Source organism: Sminthopsis crassicaudata, chromosome 1, assembly GCF_048593235.1.
Source record: "Sminthopsis crassicaudata isolate SCR6 chromosome 1, ASM4859323v1, whole genome shotgun sequence".
Lineage (NCBI taxonomy): Eukaryota > Metazoa > Chordata > Mammalia > Dasyuromorphia > Dasyuridae > Sminthopsis > Sminthopsis crassicaudata.
The window spans coordinates 484757055-484775241 of NC_133617.1; the positions used below are offsets into that span (position 1 = coordinate 484757055).

At 34.1% G+C, this 18187-nt stretch overlaps 1 protein-coding gene across 5 annotated transcripts in view; it reads right to left on the reverse strand.

The window, feature by feature from the left end:
• RADIL (Rap associating with DIL domain) overlaps positions 1 to 18187 on the reverse strand; it is an 81938-nt gene that overhangs the window by 45228 nt on the left and 18523 nt on the right. For all 5 annotated transcript variants that reach the window (XM_074281209.1, XM_074281210.1, XM_074281206.1 and 2 more), the window contains one exon: positions 778 to 1094. In XM_074281209.1, coding sequence (XP_074137310.1) covers positions 778 to 1094 — 317 coding nt within the window. The remainder of the gene's footprint in view (positions 1 to 777; positions 1095 to 18187) is intronic.

The window sequence follows — 18187 nt, forward strand, 5'->3', positions numbered from 1 at the left end:
GTCCAATCCTATACTCGGGATTCAAGTGACTATAATAGGCATAAATGAAATTCTGAAGCACATTTCCCACAATTTCTGATAGCAAACTGGTTGATAGAGTAGATATCTTTGAAATAAAAAAGTCAAGCTATCTTAATGGGCTGGATATCACTTGACAGAAGACTCCTGACTTAAGATATAGGGGAAAACTCTTAGCATTTTCCATCTGAGGAATAAAGATCAAGTGCTATAATATATAGCAAACATAATATAAAGCAAAAAATATATAAATATAAATATATATATTCTTAAAAAGTGGAGACTCAGGTTTGAATCCAAGCTCTCACACTTAATAGCAAGGTATCTTTGGCAGGTCATTTTATTTTTCTGAATCTGTGTTCTCTGCAAAATGGGTATAAGAATGCTTACATTATCAACTGAACTTATGTAGAGAACTCTGAAAATCTTGAAGTGCTAATAAAAGTGGGTCATCAAACCATGGATCCATTTGGTCCTAGTAAATCTTGCCCTTTTAAATAAATTATTAAATTGTTCTCTTAAAAAAAGGGGGGGTCATTATTGTTACCTAAAAAGTCAAACTTCCTAATAATTTTAATACAATAATGTAATTTTTCAAAATATTTTCATGCAAAGGTTGTAAATTACAAATCATTCTCACAAGGAAAATCATTTGACTAAAGACTAAAAGAGGTCACTTAAAGAAGGGGTAAATTTTATTCATCAGAAATCTAGGAAATGCTTATCCGTTCAGTTTCATAAGAGAAGTAAAGTACGTACATGTTGCTGACTATAGCCCTGAAGGAGGAGAAGGTGTGGAGACTGGTAAAGTGAGTATCTCATATTGCTACTGTTATTTCTCTCCAAAACAGGGTCTGGAAGCTCTTTGTGTGGGTCCTCTGGGCTCCGGGTGGGGTCTAGCAAAGTGGGATAATGCCCCTTTGGCTCCTCCTCTTGAGCACTGGTGTGGTTCAAGCTGGTTTCACTAACTGTGCGCCGAAGTGTGGGTGGGGTGGAATTTCGTTTACATCCAGCTGTCAGTGTTGTAGCACCCTTTGCACGATTCTTCTGGAGTTTCCTTGCCTGAGCATTGATCCCTAAAATGAAAACCAAGTTGTTTTCAAAGAATTACATTTTTCATAATATCTGGGGTTTTAATTCAGGACTTAATTTTTCACTATATCCTTTTGGTTCTCATTTTAACTAAAGAAGTTTCTCTTTAACTGAGGCAAGCCTTCTCAAATGAGTCTATGCCTCCAAAATATTGTCTTCTTTCCCCATCATTCTTCTGATAGTAGTATACTTTTCAAATGTAGGAGACTATATAAATATCCCCATGGCCCATTTTCACTATAACACACTGGGAGTTTTTCTTTTAAAATAAGCTCGGGGCTGCTAGGTGGTGCAGTGGATAGAGCACCAGCCCTGTGACTCTGGGCAAGTAACTTAACCCCAACTGTGAAAAAAGGAAAGAAGCAAGTGGCCTGAAATTTATTTGCCAATTTTATCTCCGAGGGGAATTTATTTGAAACAAAGAGAAACTCACTTGGCACAACGGATATGGAAAGATTTACTTGTCACTAAATTCTCACAGCAAAAAGATCACCAGATTGGAAGCAAAGGCACTGTCAAAGAGTGGGAAGTCACTATTCACTTCCATAGCTTTCATTCAGTGGTCCACAAAATTCCTTACCAGACATGATAGCTGCCTCTTTTGAGTCTTCATGGAGGATCATTAAAAAAATTTCTTTAGATGCCTAGTGACCTTAATTTGGATCTGGATCAGTTTACAGGAACTTAATGGCTTTCTTCTAACTTCCCTTTTTATTTCACAAAAAAATTCAAATGGTTTTTAAATTTGATGGATTCTAGACGCAAAGTCTATAAATATATATATAAATTAGTATATATATATATATATAAATACATATATTTATATATATATAAATATAAATATATATATATTGATAAACCTTGCCTTTAAGATCTAAATGACATCTTCTTGAAACTACCACCAGGGTGCAGTAACAGCACCAATACAACTGGCCAGTATATTTCCTAGGGACCACAAGTATTATCACAACACCTATACTTAGCATTCATAAGATCCCCAGTGAAAAAAACTTATCCTTCCCTCAGAAGTCACTGGAAAAATGCAGAATTCATGCATCACATTTATTATATTACCTTTCATCTGCATAGTGCTTCATAGTCAAATACAATTTGCAATAAAATTGCAAATAAACGTGCTTTTATTTATTTTACTTCACTTAATCTTCACCACCTTCACAAAATAAGACCAGTATTATCCCCAACTTACAGATAAGGAAGAAAAAAGGTTCAGAGAGATTGAGTTATTTGTTTGATTTGAACAAATATTGCAAACCTGGGGAAAAACCCTAGATCTTCTGGCTCCTGACCCAGTGGACCTTATGCTTATCTTTTATCACCAAAAACCAAGGCGTGAAGATGTGGGGAGAGCAAGAGTTTGAATAATAGAAATTATAACATTGAAAATAAGACAAGTTTCCTAGGATTATATTTTAAAACTCACTCTATTCTTTTAATGTATAAAAATAACATTAAGTACAACATTAAGAACTTATAAATACAAAATCAGGGATCTTTCAAGTCAAAATAATTGGAAAACCTGAAAAATCACAGTATATAAAAATTAGCTCCAAATTACAATGCTCCACAAATTCATTATTAAGCATTCTCTTTTCAACCTTCAGTTCCATTTCTCCTTCAGAATGCCCTTTAGGCTTATTTTGGCCTTATAAGAAGACCCATGGAAATCTGCAGCATCAGCTGCCTAGAGTTACACAAAATGAAAATAAATAAAAGAAATATCAGGGCACAAAGCTTAAGGACAAGAGATTCATTCCTTACCATATATATGACTGAAGCCAAGGGCTTGTGGATGGGTCTTTTCCTTATCCTGTACTGTACTGAAGGATGACCAGTTCTGGCAATAAGCAGGATGAGAATGCCAACTGCCTGAACCTGCAGACTGCAGTATGAGGAATCTCAGAGTCTGCCTGCTGCAGAGCAGACCTTAATTAACTTCTGGGTATCAATTTAGAAAACAGTCAGAAGAATGAAACTAAGGGACAGCATATAGCTCTTACTCCAGTTTATCATCATCCCTCTGCCTGTCTGTCTTAGATCTTTTATCCCAAATAATGACAGATAAAGCTCCCTTCTGGGGTTGATAGCATTCTGCAAACTAAAGATTATATGAGGCACAAATCAGAAAGGAAAGTAAAACAGAAAAGGTAAAAATGGCATTTTTAATCTTTCAATCTTATCTCAATAAAGGAAAAAGATTCTTGAGTACTCTAGTCATAGTATAAAAATGTAAAAAAAAATCATATATATATGTATATGTACATGTATATATATATGTATATATATATACATACATATATATATATATATATATAATATTTCTAGGAGAGAGAAAAAAATTATCTTTCAGAAGTCATGAAGCTATAAAAACAACAGGGAAGTCTGAGAAAAAATAGTCTTTTTCCTCTCCAATTTCCAAATTTCATTTTATGTGGCATGAAGCCCAGTAAATGAATGTAGAATAGTGTATTTGTAAGTACAGGCTTCTCCTATGGGATCCTATCTCCAAATCCAAAGACTCAGACATAGTGTGCACTCTATGCCAGAGACAATGTCTTTCTGCAGAGCCTGTGTTTTCAAGTCTGCTGACTACTTAAAGGGTCCTTGTCAAGTTGGGGTCTAGAAATAGATTAAGTTTTAATATTGGTAACTACTAGGTGAAATTTATTCATAGTAGCGAAATGTCTCTTCAACAGAAGAGGGAAAGGTTTTCTGACTTAAGATGCATCATTTGTTGTTTTGAACAATTTCTCATGTAAGCTTTACTATTATTGTTAATAATAATAAAAATTTTGTGGGAGCTTGAAACAAAGAATTAAAGCAAGTCTTTTGGCAATTTGTGAATTTCAATTTTCCCTAATTTCCTCTTCCTGATTGTTACAAGTAATCAAGAGTTGAAAGAGTACCTTGGGTAATTTGTCAAATGAGTTATATATTACATCAAAACTGATTTCTAATACATAAAGAAAAGACTAAAGACTAAATGTTTAGCTTGGAATTTAATCTCAAAAGAGCCCTGCTATTAATTTTTAATATGAGAAAGAAGTGCTTAGATAGTCTGTAAACTAAATAAACTAGGCCCAAATAATCAAGAGTCAATTAGGCAAGAATGCCATTCTTCCACAGGGGATGAGAGATTTCTTCCTTGCTTTGTCAAACATTTTGGCACTGCATTAAAAATTTAAAATTAGGAGCAAAATAAATAATTCCTCTTTCAACATCTTAAGAGTACTACTACAATTGAAGTAAACCAGAGCACATGGTTAACATCTCAAATAAAGCATAACATCTATTGGCTCTACCTTTGGCTGTTCAGTGTGATTGTGCTCTTCCTTTCTCTATTGTAGAAATCTGTTGGGCACTGTCATTAGGATAAAAAACCCCACAACAATTCCAAAATCATGTTTTCATACTTAGGATTAACTATGTCAGAGACTGAATATACACTAACTTTAAACCAATGACAAGAAAAAAAAAAGGAGAATGAGATCACTTATCCAAGAGAAGTTAGATAGGTTACTCTGCAGGAAAAAAATAAATGATCCTTTTTCTATCTATATCAGTTTCATAAAATGAGGCCATGTGGAGAGGGGAGAAGAAGTTGGACAGTAAAAATATTTTAACTAAAAACTTCTCTCCCTCAATCCCTCAATGAAATTAGTATCCCCTTATCTACTGGAGAGGAAAAACTTCTGTATTTATTTAGTATGGTAAAATTATCTTTGAAAAGCAACTTTTCACTGCAGATAGAGCTCCTGTCACAAGTTCTGTTCAAACTACTGAACTTCATTGGAAAGATAAACACAGCTTTTTTCCTGAACATAACAAAGTCCCTCTATATAACCTTAGTACCTTCAGTTTTTACCCTCCTGATCCTGTTTTTCTTCTTTCCTCTCAATGCTGTAACTACCTTTGAAAAAGTATTTTAAAGGATTCAAAATTTTGAAAGATTTCTATTACATAAGTCCCAAACCAGAAGTAGATAATGATCTAAAAATTCGGAGTATAATGGACAATCATTTGGAGCAAAGCAAAAACTCCTACTGGGAGAAAAAAGTAAAGACTTTATAAAAAGTAGTTTCAATATGCCTTGTAAAAAAATAATAAGTATGGTAGAAATATAGGCTATCACTTTTTAAATTATGTAACATATTTGGGATTAACTATGTTTTATTTGTTTTTGTATGAATCTGCAAAAATTGAATCAACTGACACTTGAAACCAAAGTTCTATAAGATTTAAATAGCTTACATTTAATAAAGCCATTTGAGGTTTGTAAAGGATTCCACATATTATCTCCATATAAGCACTCCATATTATCTCATATAAATCTTACAACAAATCCAACTTAAAGGAATTACTTTAGCTCATGAAGACCCTTGAAGGACATGAAAGTAACATTTTATCAAGCCCACTCAAACCCATACAACACAACCAGGAGTTCTACTAAAGGCCAAAATGGGTATATTTGGAAACTAAAATTTCAATAAAACTTTGACTTTTTTTTTTTTTTTTTTTTGCAATTGGGGTTAAGTGACTTGCCCAAAATCATATACAGCTTAGTATGTGTTAAATGTCTGAGGCCAGATGTGAACTCAGGTCCTCCTGACTCCAGGGCTGGTGGTTCTATCCACTGTGTCACCTAACTGCCCCTTTCAATTCTTTTTAATAGGCCTCTGGTCTGAGCATTTTCTATTTAAATCCCTGAAAGCCTCTATGAATAACATAAAGTGAAAAGACATTTTAAAATTAATATAGCACCTATCCCCTGATGGGAGAGTGCCTGGGCTGCTGATCTTCTGAGAGCACTGTCAAAGCTGGGCAAGTCTATCCCTTTCTTTTCAAAATGCATCTCTTTAAAAGAAACAATCCTCACTCTACTTTCTACCTTCTGCTGTCTTTTAGCATTGAAAAAGCCTTTTGATTCCCTATATATGGAGCTGAAAAAGACATCAAAAGAGCATCTGATCCAGGATCTACCTTGTCAACAACTGATGCCCAAACCAGCAGGGTTTCTTCAGTTTGCTTCTCAGTGCTTGTGCCAGCTATGCCAGTGAAGTCTATGTAGCAGACATGAAGTTTCACTTATTACTGACTAAATGGGTGCTGTGGAAGAAGTTTTAGCTGGAAGAGAGGCAAGTGACTAATTACCAAGGCCTGATAATTAAGTATTAAAATAGATTTGGATGCTAATAGTTCTTTAATAGTCATACTATGATACCAACAGGTTAGGCAATCACCTCTCTATTTCTGGGGAAAACAAACAAACAAACCAGCCCTTTGCAGTGATCAGTAACAAAAACTTTATGGGTTATTCTTCTAAAGCTAAATTGTTTACATCAAATAGAATACCAGACAACCATCGAGTCTCAACATTGCAAGATCATTTATGTTTATTACATTAACACCTTACCTGAGGCAAAACCCAGAAATCTCACTATTTTTATCTAATACTATTTTGTCTAAGATTAGATCTTTTTCTGGATTAATCTAAAGCAAAATACATTAGAGGAATTGATCAGATGCAGAATCAAAGGATACTATGTAATTGTTTGGGGAAAAAAGAGAAAAGACATTTTATCAAATTCCTTTTATAAGACAAATGCAATCCTGATATCTAAACTAGGAAGAAAAAAAACAGACAAAACTATAGACTAATATCCTTAATAAACATTTACGTAAAAATAATGAATATTAGCAAAGAAGCTATAGAAACATATTTTTTAAAATCATCTATTCTGAGCAAGTTGGATTTATACCAGAAATAAAGGGACAGTTCAACATTAAGAAAATTATACATATATTAGATCACATTAACAAAGAAAATAAAAATAATGATTATGTCAAGAAATGCAGAACAGACTTTTTAACAAAATGCAAACTTCAATTTAAAAAAATACTAGAAAGCATAGGAATAAACGAATTTTTCCTCAAAATGGCGGGGCAATATCTACTAAAAAACAAAAGCTAGTATTATCCATAATGGAAAAATACTAGAGGCCTTTCCAGCAAGATCAGGGATAAAGCAAAGATGTTCATTATCAATAATAATAACAGCCTTTATATGGAGCTTTAAAATTTGCAAAGTATTGCACAAGTTATCTTAGTTGTTCACCAGTTATTTTAAAATAATTCCAGAAATGCTAGCTATAACAAAAAGAAAACAAAACTGAAATAAGCATAAGAAGAAAAGCATCAAAGAACAAATAAAGTTATCACTATCTGTAAACCATAAAAGGCTTAATTAGAAAACTAGCAATTCCTCTTAAAAGTAATTGAAACAATAATTTAAAGTAGCAGGAGAGAAAATAAACTTACAAAAACCATCAGCATTTCTGTATATTACTAACAAAACCCAAAAGGAAGAAATAGGAAAAAAAAAAAAATCCCATTCAAAGTAACTACAGAATATATAAAGAATCTGGGAAGTCTATCAAGACACACCCAGTTAAATAACTATATAACACTTTTAAATAAAATAAAGGAAGATAAATAATTAAGACACAGTTTATGGTTAACTCAGGCCAACATTTAATAAAAAGGTCAATATTACATAAATTGATTGGTAAATTTAGTGTCATATCAAACTATCAATGAGTTGTTTTCTTCATCTGGACAAAATAACAACAAAATATATCTAAAGGAACAAAAAGTAAAAAATCTCAAGGGCAATCATGATAGGGGATGGAAGGAGGCATAAAGGGGACTTTGCAGTACCCTTTTTCAAAATTTTCTATAAAGTAATATGATTATTGAATCTTTTTAAAAATTGGTACTGGCTAAAAATTGGGCAAGTTGATTAATGGAAAGTATTTGTGACACTAGATGATCATGTATGGACTCCCAGTTTGATAAAAATTACTAGGAAAACTGAAAAACACTCTAGCAGAACTTGATTGTTTAGATCAATACTCTGTCTCAAATAACCACAATAAATTCCAAACAGATAAATGACTTTAGTATACAGGAAAAAAATGGTGGACAACTATGGCTGGCAGAATTCTTACTGAAACCAGAAACAGAAATGATAATTAAAAGATAAACAATTTTTATTATGTGAAACTAAAAAGCTGATACATTAAAAATAAATGCAGCTAGAATCACAATAAAAATAATTTAGAAAAAAATTTCAAAGCACATTTCTCTGATGAATGTCTAATAGCCAAGATATGTAAAGAACTGACACAATTAGTGAGTATAAAAATTATGCTCCAATAGTTATGTGTGACAGAATATATAAACAGATGGTTTTCAAATCAAGAAATATAAGGTATCAGGGCAGCTAAGTGGAGCAGTTGATAAGAGCACCAGTCCTGAAGCTAGGAGGACCTGAGTTCAAATCTAATCTCAGACACTTTAACACTTCCTTAGCTGTGTGATCCTGGGCAAATCACTTAACCTCAATTGCCTGGGGGGAGGGGGGAAATAAAAGAAATATAAAGTATCAACCATCATATGCAAAATTCTCCAAGTTACAACTAAAAGTAATGCAAATCAAAATGACTCCGATGTTCCCATCTCACATTCTTCGGATTAGCAAAGGTATCCCAAAAAAAGGAAATAGCAATTGTTAAAGAGATTGTAGGAGTACAAGCACACCTTGTACTAATGGTGACTAATGGTGAAACTGAAAAATGGACAACAATTTGAAACTATATTCTAAAAGTGACTAAACTTGACCCACAATATTATTATATGCACATATCCTAATAATATTAATATTCTCTTTCAATAATCACAGAGAAAGAGAACTTTTATGTATAAGAAGATTTATAGCAGCACTTTTTATTGTACTCAAGAAATGGAAATCAAGTAGGTCCCTATCAATTGGAAAATGCCTGAACAAATTTTTCATGATATGAATTTAAAAGAATCTTACTGCATCATAAGAAATGACAAGAGAGAAATAGGATATAACTTGTATGAACTAATGCAGAGTAAAGTAATCAGAAGAACATTTTTTACAGTGACTATAATAATCCGAGAGGAAACAATTATAAAATACTTTAGAACTTTAACTAAAACAGAGCCCAACAATGATTTCAAAATACTAATAAAACGTATCTTCCACCTCTTCATAGAAAAATAAAAAACTCAAGATATTTATTTTCAGACTTGGCCAATAGTTTTGCTTGATTATGCATTTGTTAATGAAGGAGAGATTTTGCTTGGAAGGAAAAATTCAAGTGAATTGATGGGCAATGACAGATAAAAAGAAAATATCAAAAAATTTTTTAAATTTTTTAAAACTGATTTAATGTGGAACTGAGAGGTACAAAGACAAGATACTAATTTTACAAAAAATGCTTTTCTTCCTATAACTTGACAGTAACCTTTTTTTGTACCCAAGTATCTCCAAGTCAGCACACAGCAACAACACATCACAATACATAAGCAGTTACCTTGAAAACAACTGAGCAATCTATAATGAATAGACTGACACTTCCCTCTATTTGGCAACTACACAAAGCTTGCTTGTATTTTCCCCTAACACATTTCCATCTAGTTGTCTGGCTGCTACACACCATCTCAAGCATGCACCCACACTAATTCCCAACCCTGTTCTTACAGCTCAGTTTCCACTCCAACCCAGCCAGTTTCATTATAGTCAAGGCTGATTATTTCCTAACACCTGTATGCTCCACCCAGTTTAATGCAGAGAACTAATGTGTCTGCTTTTATTGCACTTTTGTACTCTTATCTACAACAGATGAATGATAAGTGTCCAAAATATCCAAATCTTCCTAAAAAGGCAAATTTCTATGAATTCCCCTATTCCTCCTTCAGAGGAAGGGAAAAAGCAGTGAAAAATCTTAATTCCAAGGTAAACATTTTTTCTCTATTTGGAGATTTCCATACTAATTAGTGACTCAGTACATAACCCTCTCCCCTCCTTCTCACTCAGTTTATAAAATAATTGGCATAACAGTAACTGAGCAGATAAAACTCTTAAGCCATTTAGGACACAAATGGAAACAGAACCTTCCAGGACTATGGCAAAGGAAAATCTGTATGATAAAATTAGGTATGCTGCAAAGAGAATTTTTTAAGGCTGAAACCAGAGCTTGTATCTAAATAACAAAGACTACCTTGTTCCTAAGTTAAGGAACCAGTATTGTCTACCCTAAGGGGCTCCCTTTGCCAATCTTTAGATGGAGTTTGTCAATGGGCATCTGTAATTTGGTTTTAGCCTGGGAAGGATAAACGAAGAAAGTAGGAAAGAAAGGATAGGTAACTATGCTAATGTCCATGGGCAAGAGTTGGTAAGAACACTTGCTTAAAATGAAGTATTTTTGTAATGCAGATAAAAATACCTAATTGTATTCTAATTTATAAAATTTGTAAAATACCTAATATATGAAATATTTAATATTTTAAACTAGAAGGTAAAAAGCAATCAATAAGCATTTATAAAATGGCCTCCACACTAAGTATGCACTAAGAGCCAGAAATATAAAGTAAAAAATGAAATGGTCCTTACTCTGGAAGAACTTACATTTGGGTGCTGGGAGGAAGGATGGGGATAGCTGACAACACACACAGATTTAAGAAACTACAAAATAAATACAAGGCAGTTTAGGAAGAGATGTATTAGTAGCTGGCGATGGTGGTGGATCAGGAAAGACTTCATATAAAATATAATACTTAAAGTGAATCTGGAAAGAAGTTAGGAATTCTAGTGAAAAGAATCCTCCAGTCATGGGGAATGGCTATTAAAAAGGCACAAAAGACTGGAGATGCACCTGCTACTGTACCAATAGCAGTGACAGAATTTAGCTGGACTTTAGAAGTCAAAACAAAGTAATATAAAATATAGCAGGACAAATAATTGGGGACAGGACAGGTTTTATACATAGCTAATACTAGAATCAATAGGGAACCTCTGGAGTTTACTGAATTAGGGGAGTTGCATAGTCAGACCTGTACTTAAGGAAAAATCACTTTAGCACCCACATAGAAGACTGATGAGAGAGATGAGAGACTCAAGCCAGAGAGATTAATAAGGGGACCGCTGTTACTGTCTAGGCAATAGGTGATGAGGGCTAAAACTAAGGTGATGGCTGTGTAAGTAGAGAGAAGGGTCTGGATTAAAGAGATTTTGTAAAGAAAGAAATGACAGCTTTTAGCATCTGCTTAGATAGATGTAGTAAAGGAGGGTGAAGAATTAAGACTAGCCCCAAAGTTCTAGACCTGGGAAATTAGAAATTAGTTTGCCTTCAACAGAAATGGAAAATTTGGGAGAGGGATGGATTTTTGAAGAAAAATAAAGGAATTGTTTTAGACATGGTGAGTTTGAGATGTCTATGAAACATCCATTTTAAAATATTCAACTGGTACTTAGTGATACCTAGGACAGAAGCTCAGGAGAAAGGGTGAGGATGGATTTAGATTTGAGAGCTATTAGCAAAAAGATAATAATTGACCTATGGGTTTACTAGAGAAGTCAGGGGAGGTTGTAACAGTCAGAGCTGCCTTTTAGGAAAATCACTTGGACAGCTGTGTGAAAGATAGATTAGAATAGGGAGGTTTGAGATAGGAAGATCAAAATTGAGACAATTGTAATAGTCCCAAGTGACAGGAGATAAGGGCTTAAGCTAGGAAGGTATATGAAGAGGAAAGAATATATAAAGAACAAAATCTTCCAATTAGATAGGTAAGATGAAAACAAGAACAAGGAGCAAGAAGGACCAGACCTGAGTGACTGGAAGGAAGGTGATACCCTTAATAGTAATAGAAAAATTCAGAAAAGTAGGTTTTGGAGAAAAACATCATCTGTTTTGGACATGGTTAGCTTGATATGCATGTGGCCACTGAAATAGGAATTTCCAAAAGGCATTTAATTGGTGATATAGAAGTGGAGTTAAGAAGAGAAATTGGGGTTAAATATATGATTAAATCTAAGAGTATTTGGCAAAGAGATGGTTATTGAATTTATGGAAGATGATAAGGTCATCAAATGAAAGTGTAGAAAGAAAAAAAAGTAGGCCTAAGATAGAGCCATGAGGTTCACCCAAAGTCAGTGGACATGAGTTGGATAAGTAGCAGTTAAGATAGGTAAGGGAAGAATCAGTGTCAAGAAAACCTAGAGGAAGACAGAATCTAGGAGGAGGAGAAAGTGCTCAATGGTGGCAGGAAGATCAAAAAAGATAAAAACTAAAAAATGCATCAGATCCGACAATTAATTAATGATTTAACAAGTAATTAACAATTAATGCTTTCTAACAAAGGAAAACTCTGGATGTGTTTCAAGATAACAGGAAAGGAACCAGTAAAAAGGAAAAGGCCAAAGATTATCAAGAGATGAGGTGGTTTGCTGGAGAAGAATGTAAAGAATGAAATAAAACATTTGCATAGAATTTACTGGAAAGAATGAGACATTCCTTCAGACTGAATTAAATACAGTAAGAGATGATGTCACGTTAATGAATAGTGAATGAGAAGGTAGTCTAACTTAAATGGCCTTGATCTTTTGAGTAATAAATGAGGTGAGAACCTCAAATGAGAAATTGGTAAGAGATATTGAGAGTCCCCAAATCAATTAGGGAGATGTAAAAGAATTGTTTTGTTGAAGAACTAGAGATCATTATTGATCACAAAATAGAAATTTTTGATTATATCAAGTTTAAAAGCTTCTGTACAAACAAAACTAATGCAGACAATATTAGAAAGGAAGCAATAAACTGGGAAAATATTTTTACAGTTAAAGGTTCTGATAAAGGCCTCATTTCCAAAATATAGAGAGAATTGACTAATTTATAAGAAATCAAGCCATTCTCCAATTGATAAAAGGTCAAAGGATATGAACAGACAATTTTTGGATGATGAAAATGAAACTATTTCTACTCATATGAAAAAGTATTCCAAATCATTATTGATCAGAGAAATGCAAATTAAAACAACTCTGAGATACCACTATACACCTGTCAGATTGGCTAAAATGACAGGAAAAGATAATGATGAATGTTGGAGGGGATGTGGGAAATCTGGGACACTAATATGTTGTTGATGGAGCTGTGAAGGGATCCAACCATTCTGGAGAACAATTTGGAACTATGCTCAAAAAGTTATCAAACTGTGCATACCCTTTGATCCAGCAGTGTTATCACTATATATCAAAGAGATATTGAAGAAGGGAAAAAGACCCACATGTGCAAAAATATTTGTGGCAGCCCTTTTTATAGTGGCTAGAAACTGGAAGCTGAGTGGATGTTCATTAACTGGAGACTGGCTGAGTAAATTACGGTATATAAATGTTATGGAATATTATTGTTCTGTAAGAAATGACCAGCAGGATGAATACAGAGGGGTTTGGAGAGCCTTACATGAACTGATGCTGAGTGAAATGAGCAGAACCAGGAGATCATTGTACATTTCAACAATACTACAAAAGGATTAATTCTGATGGAAGTGGCTCTCTTCAACAATAAGATGATTCAAACCAGTTCTAATTGATCAGTAATGAACAGAACCAGCTATACCCAGTGAAAGAACACTGGGAAATGAGTGTGGACCACAACATAGCATTTCCACTCTTTCTATTACTGTTTGCTTGCTTTTCTGTTTTTCTTCCCAGGTTATTTTTACCTTCTTTCTAAATCCGATTTTTTTTATGCAGCAAGATAACTATATAAATATGTATGTATGTATGTATGTATGTATGTATATATATATATATATATATATATATATATATATATATATATATATATATCTATATATCTATATATCTATATATAGATATATATATATATAGATATATCGTGTATTTAACATATTTAACATGGATGGGACTACCTGCCATCTAGGGGGAGGTGGGGGGAAAGAGGGGAAAAGTTGGAACAGAAGTTTTTGCAAAGGTTAATGTTGAAAAATTACCCATGCATATATTTTGTCAATAAAAAAAAGCTATTTAAAAAAAAAAAGAATTGTTTTGTTGCAGGAAGGTTTCTTGATCTTATATATTTGTGTTGATTTCTTACATATTTTGGATAACAGATTTATTTTAGAGATAGTTGATGCAACATTTTATTTTCCCTAATGGACAAGTTTCTCTTCTTGTTCTACATGCATTGATTTAATCTGTGCTAAAGTTTTCCAGTTTCATGTAACTGAAATTATTTATTTCATCTTTTTTAATGACTGCCTGCATCTCTCATTTTGTTAAGTATTTTCCCCCTAACCATGGTTGTTGTTAAAGGTACATAATATTATGCTTTTCTAATTTTTAAAAATGATATGATCTTCAAGATTTAAGTCAAATATCCATGGTAAGCTTATTGAAACATATAATGAAAGATTTTTTTTTATCTATATATCTATATCTAAGCCCCTAATTTTCAACCTCATTTTATCCATTGGCTCCTTTCCTGATATCCTCATCTCCACCTTCCTACTTACTTCCAACTTACATATCTCTCACATACTCTGCATTCTATTCAGATCAGCTAACTTAATCTTTTCCATTCATGAAGCTTCATCTCCTATCTCCATTCCTTTGCATAGACTATTCCCCTTTGCCTGGGTTCTATCTCCTCTCTCATTGGAACTTCTATTGTTCTTTAACTCAGGTTGAAGTTCCTTCATGAAATCTTTCATGGTTCTCTTAGTTGTTATTTTCCTCCTACCTTGAAATCATTGAGTTTATTTTGCAAATAGCCAATAATTACTTATCTATGGACACGCTATATTCCTTAGTAGAATATAAACCTTTTAAGGACCAAGCCAATTTTATTTTTTTATTTTTATCTCCCCACATCTAGCACCATGCCTGGCACAAAAGAAGTGCTGACAGGTCATCTCTGAGATGGATAAATAAATTACTGCCCTGTAAATCACTGGTAGAGATGAGGAATTCTACCAAAACATATTACATTGGACTTTTCTTTTCTCTGAAAGGTAATGATACTGTTTATATATGACTCAGTATTTGATGGACTCAAGTTCTGATCTACTACACAATATCCTGCCCTCCTTCCCCAGAAACCTATCTCCAAGGAATTTCTTACATAGCCTTGTCTTAAGTTCTTGATAAGCAATGGTACGTGCCACTCCCTATTCTCCGCCTTTTAACTCCTATCCACCTCCTCAGATGGTATATTAATAACTGCTGCCTTTATCACAACATTGAGCACAGCCCCCTCTTAATATGTCAGATTCTAACTACTCATCTTCTGGGGAAGACTCAAACAAGTTCCAGCTGTGTGTTCATCCTAAAACAGAGCATTGGCAACCTGGGTCCCTAAAGTTTCAAAGAAAAAGATCAGAATGAAGAATCTACAGCAAAAAGTCTTCAAGATAAATAAGAAATAATGCTTGCACATGAAAGACTCAAAATTCATTCTAAAAACTCATCTACAGGGTGAAAGTAATAGTTTTTTATTAGGAAGACATTTACTTTTGTTAATCTCTTGCAAAAGTACAGTTTCTATGCTAATAAGTGTTGCTGAATGCATTAGAGTTGTGAGAAAAATCAAGAGGATGACAACTTCAGAACCAAGACTTCCACTGATTTCCTTTTCCCTGGCTTAACCCAGTCACTTGTTAGAAATCTTTATATTGACCAGATTTTTGGGCTCTAGTTATGGGAATGAGGATTCTAAGCTTTGCACTATGTAATTTTTTGCAAATCACAAAGACTAAACTTGCATACCCTCACAATATGACTCACAGAACTCAAGGGAAGTGTCCAGGAAGCTACAAAAAAGCATATTACAAATGTTTTCCTGAATGGAAAGAAATTTTTCTACACTTAAAATTTTACCATTAGGCTCTTGCTTGGGTGACTATTGTTGCCAGTGTTGTTTATCCTCCATTCTTGAAGAAGACCATGACATCCAAGTGAACTGGATTTGAGAGTGAGCAGGGCAAAGTCACCTGCCTCCCTTTCTCCTTCCAAGCCTTCTGGGTCTGGTGGCCAGAAGTAAATGAAGCTCTCAGCAGCAAGTCTGTCACTGATGCTTACTCAATTCCTTTTCATTATTACTTAAATAACTCACATTTACATAATAGCTTAAGACTGATAATGTTTGTCACCATATCCTTTAAATTGGGTAGTATAAGTATTATCATTATTTTATTGATGAAGAAACTAAGGTCCACAGGCTACATATCCAAAGCCATTTAAATAGTTTTACAGCCTTGATTCAAACTCAGGTCTTTGGATGCTACCAGGTTATAATGCTGTAGGTTTATCAATCTTTCCCATTAACAATGCACTCCTCTCAATGCCATTCCAAAACAACCTTTCAGAGAAAATAAATCAGCCAATACTTAAGGAAATCAGTTCATGCTATTCAGAAGAGGTCAAATATGAAAAGTGAAGTTTAAATACTTTGGCCACATAATGAGAAGACGGACTCATTGGAAAGACCTTGGTTTTAAGAAAGACTGAAGCCAAAAGGAGAAGGGGATAGTAGAGAAAGAGATGGAAAGGTAGTGTCATGGAAACAATGAATATGAACTTAAACTGACTTTGAGAGACAACAGAAGACAGAAGAGCTTAGCATACTATGAGCCATGGGATGAAAAATAGACACAACTGAAAGACTGAACAACAACAAAAGACTCTAATTGTTTTCTCCACAAAGCCCCTCCAAACTTTTCTTCTCACTTCAAACTTCCCACAGGCCCTCATGCCCCAACCTTCTCTATGGAGCACTCCAACTCATACTTTATTAAAAAAACAAGTTATTCTCATGAACTTCCTCTTCTGCCTAAGAGTCATATCTTGGAAACTCTTGACATTAACCCCCATTCTCTACTCTTTTCTTCCAGTTACTGATGAAGAGGCAGCATTTTTTCATCAAAGACAACACTTCTACACATACCCTTCAATCCCATCTCTTCCTTCCCATATCTTTCTGCAAACTGCCCCCCCTCCCAAATCATTTCCTTTCTCTAATCTTCATTCTCTTCAAATCCACTGGTCTTCCCTGTTGCTTATAAATATAACTACATTTTTTTCCATTCTTAAAAGAATCACCTCCATTGTCCTCTTCTCCCTTTCATAGACAGCCCCTTATAAAAAGCTGTCTACATTGGTTGCCTATACTTCCCATCCATTGAAACATGGCTTCCAACTTCATCACTCCAACCTATCACCTTTTAATTACAAGATCCAATGGCCTTTTCTTAGTACACTAGTGAATGTGCACACACAAAATACAGTTGGCCAAGGTAACTCACACCTTCAGCATTAAAGAAGCCAGACTATTCTCCATGGATGTAGCAATTCATCCTAAGCAAGCTATTTTGCTGCAAAGCACCATTGCTGAAGGAGAATGGAGGAAGAAATACTTCAACCCCCTGTACTTTGGAAGAGGCAGAGAGGGAAAAAAAGTAGTTAGCAACTGCCTTTCAAAAATTAGATTTCTTTCTCCTTAGCTACCTCTTTCCTCAACTGCAAAAGATGACTTTCTCTTCAAAGCTTACACTTGTTTTTGAAGCAACAATGGCATGACTAATCCTACAGCTAGCCAATGGCTAATTGTATTATAGTTATGACAAACTGTTTGAGGAACTTTTTCACACTTCCTAAAGGAAAAAAGAAGCAAGAATGCTTCTTTAGACTCCTTTTACATGGCCAAAGTCCAAAAGAGGCATACGGTATTGTAAATGAGCCACTCAAAATCTAGAAGGCAACAATCTTTATTACCTATTATTTCATTAAGTAGGTTGGAGAAATTCAGCTGATAAGGGCTCTGTCAACCTGCCTACAGTTTCTTGAATGATTGTTAATGGGCTATCCTTCTTATAGCATTTGACCCGGCCTATCACATCCAACTTCTGTTTATTTTTTTCTTGGACAGAAAAACCCAATAAATTCTGGATCCTCCAATCTCTCTAGATATCCCATTTCTTTCTCCCAAAATTCTGTTCTTGGCTCTCTTTTCTCTTTCCTCTCCAAACAATTTAATTCATTCTTAGACCTTCAATCATAACCCCTAAAAAAAAAAAAAAATCTCTAGTCTAACTTTTATTCAAAAGCTTTATATCTAACATCTCCAGTACCTACATACAAAGACCACTCCAGCTGGATATCTGGATATCCACTATGTTT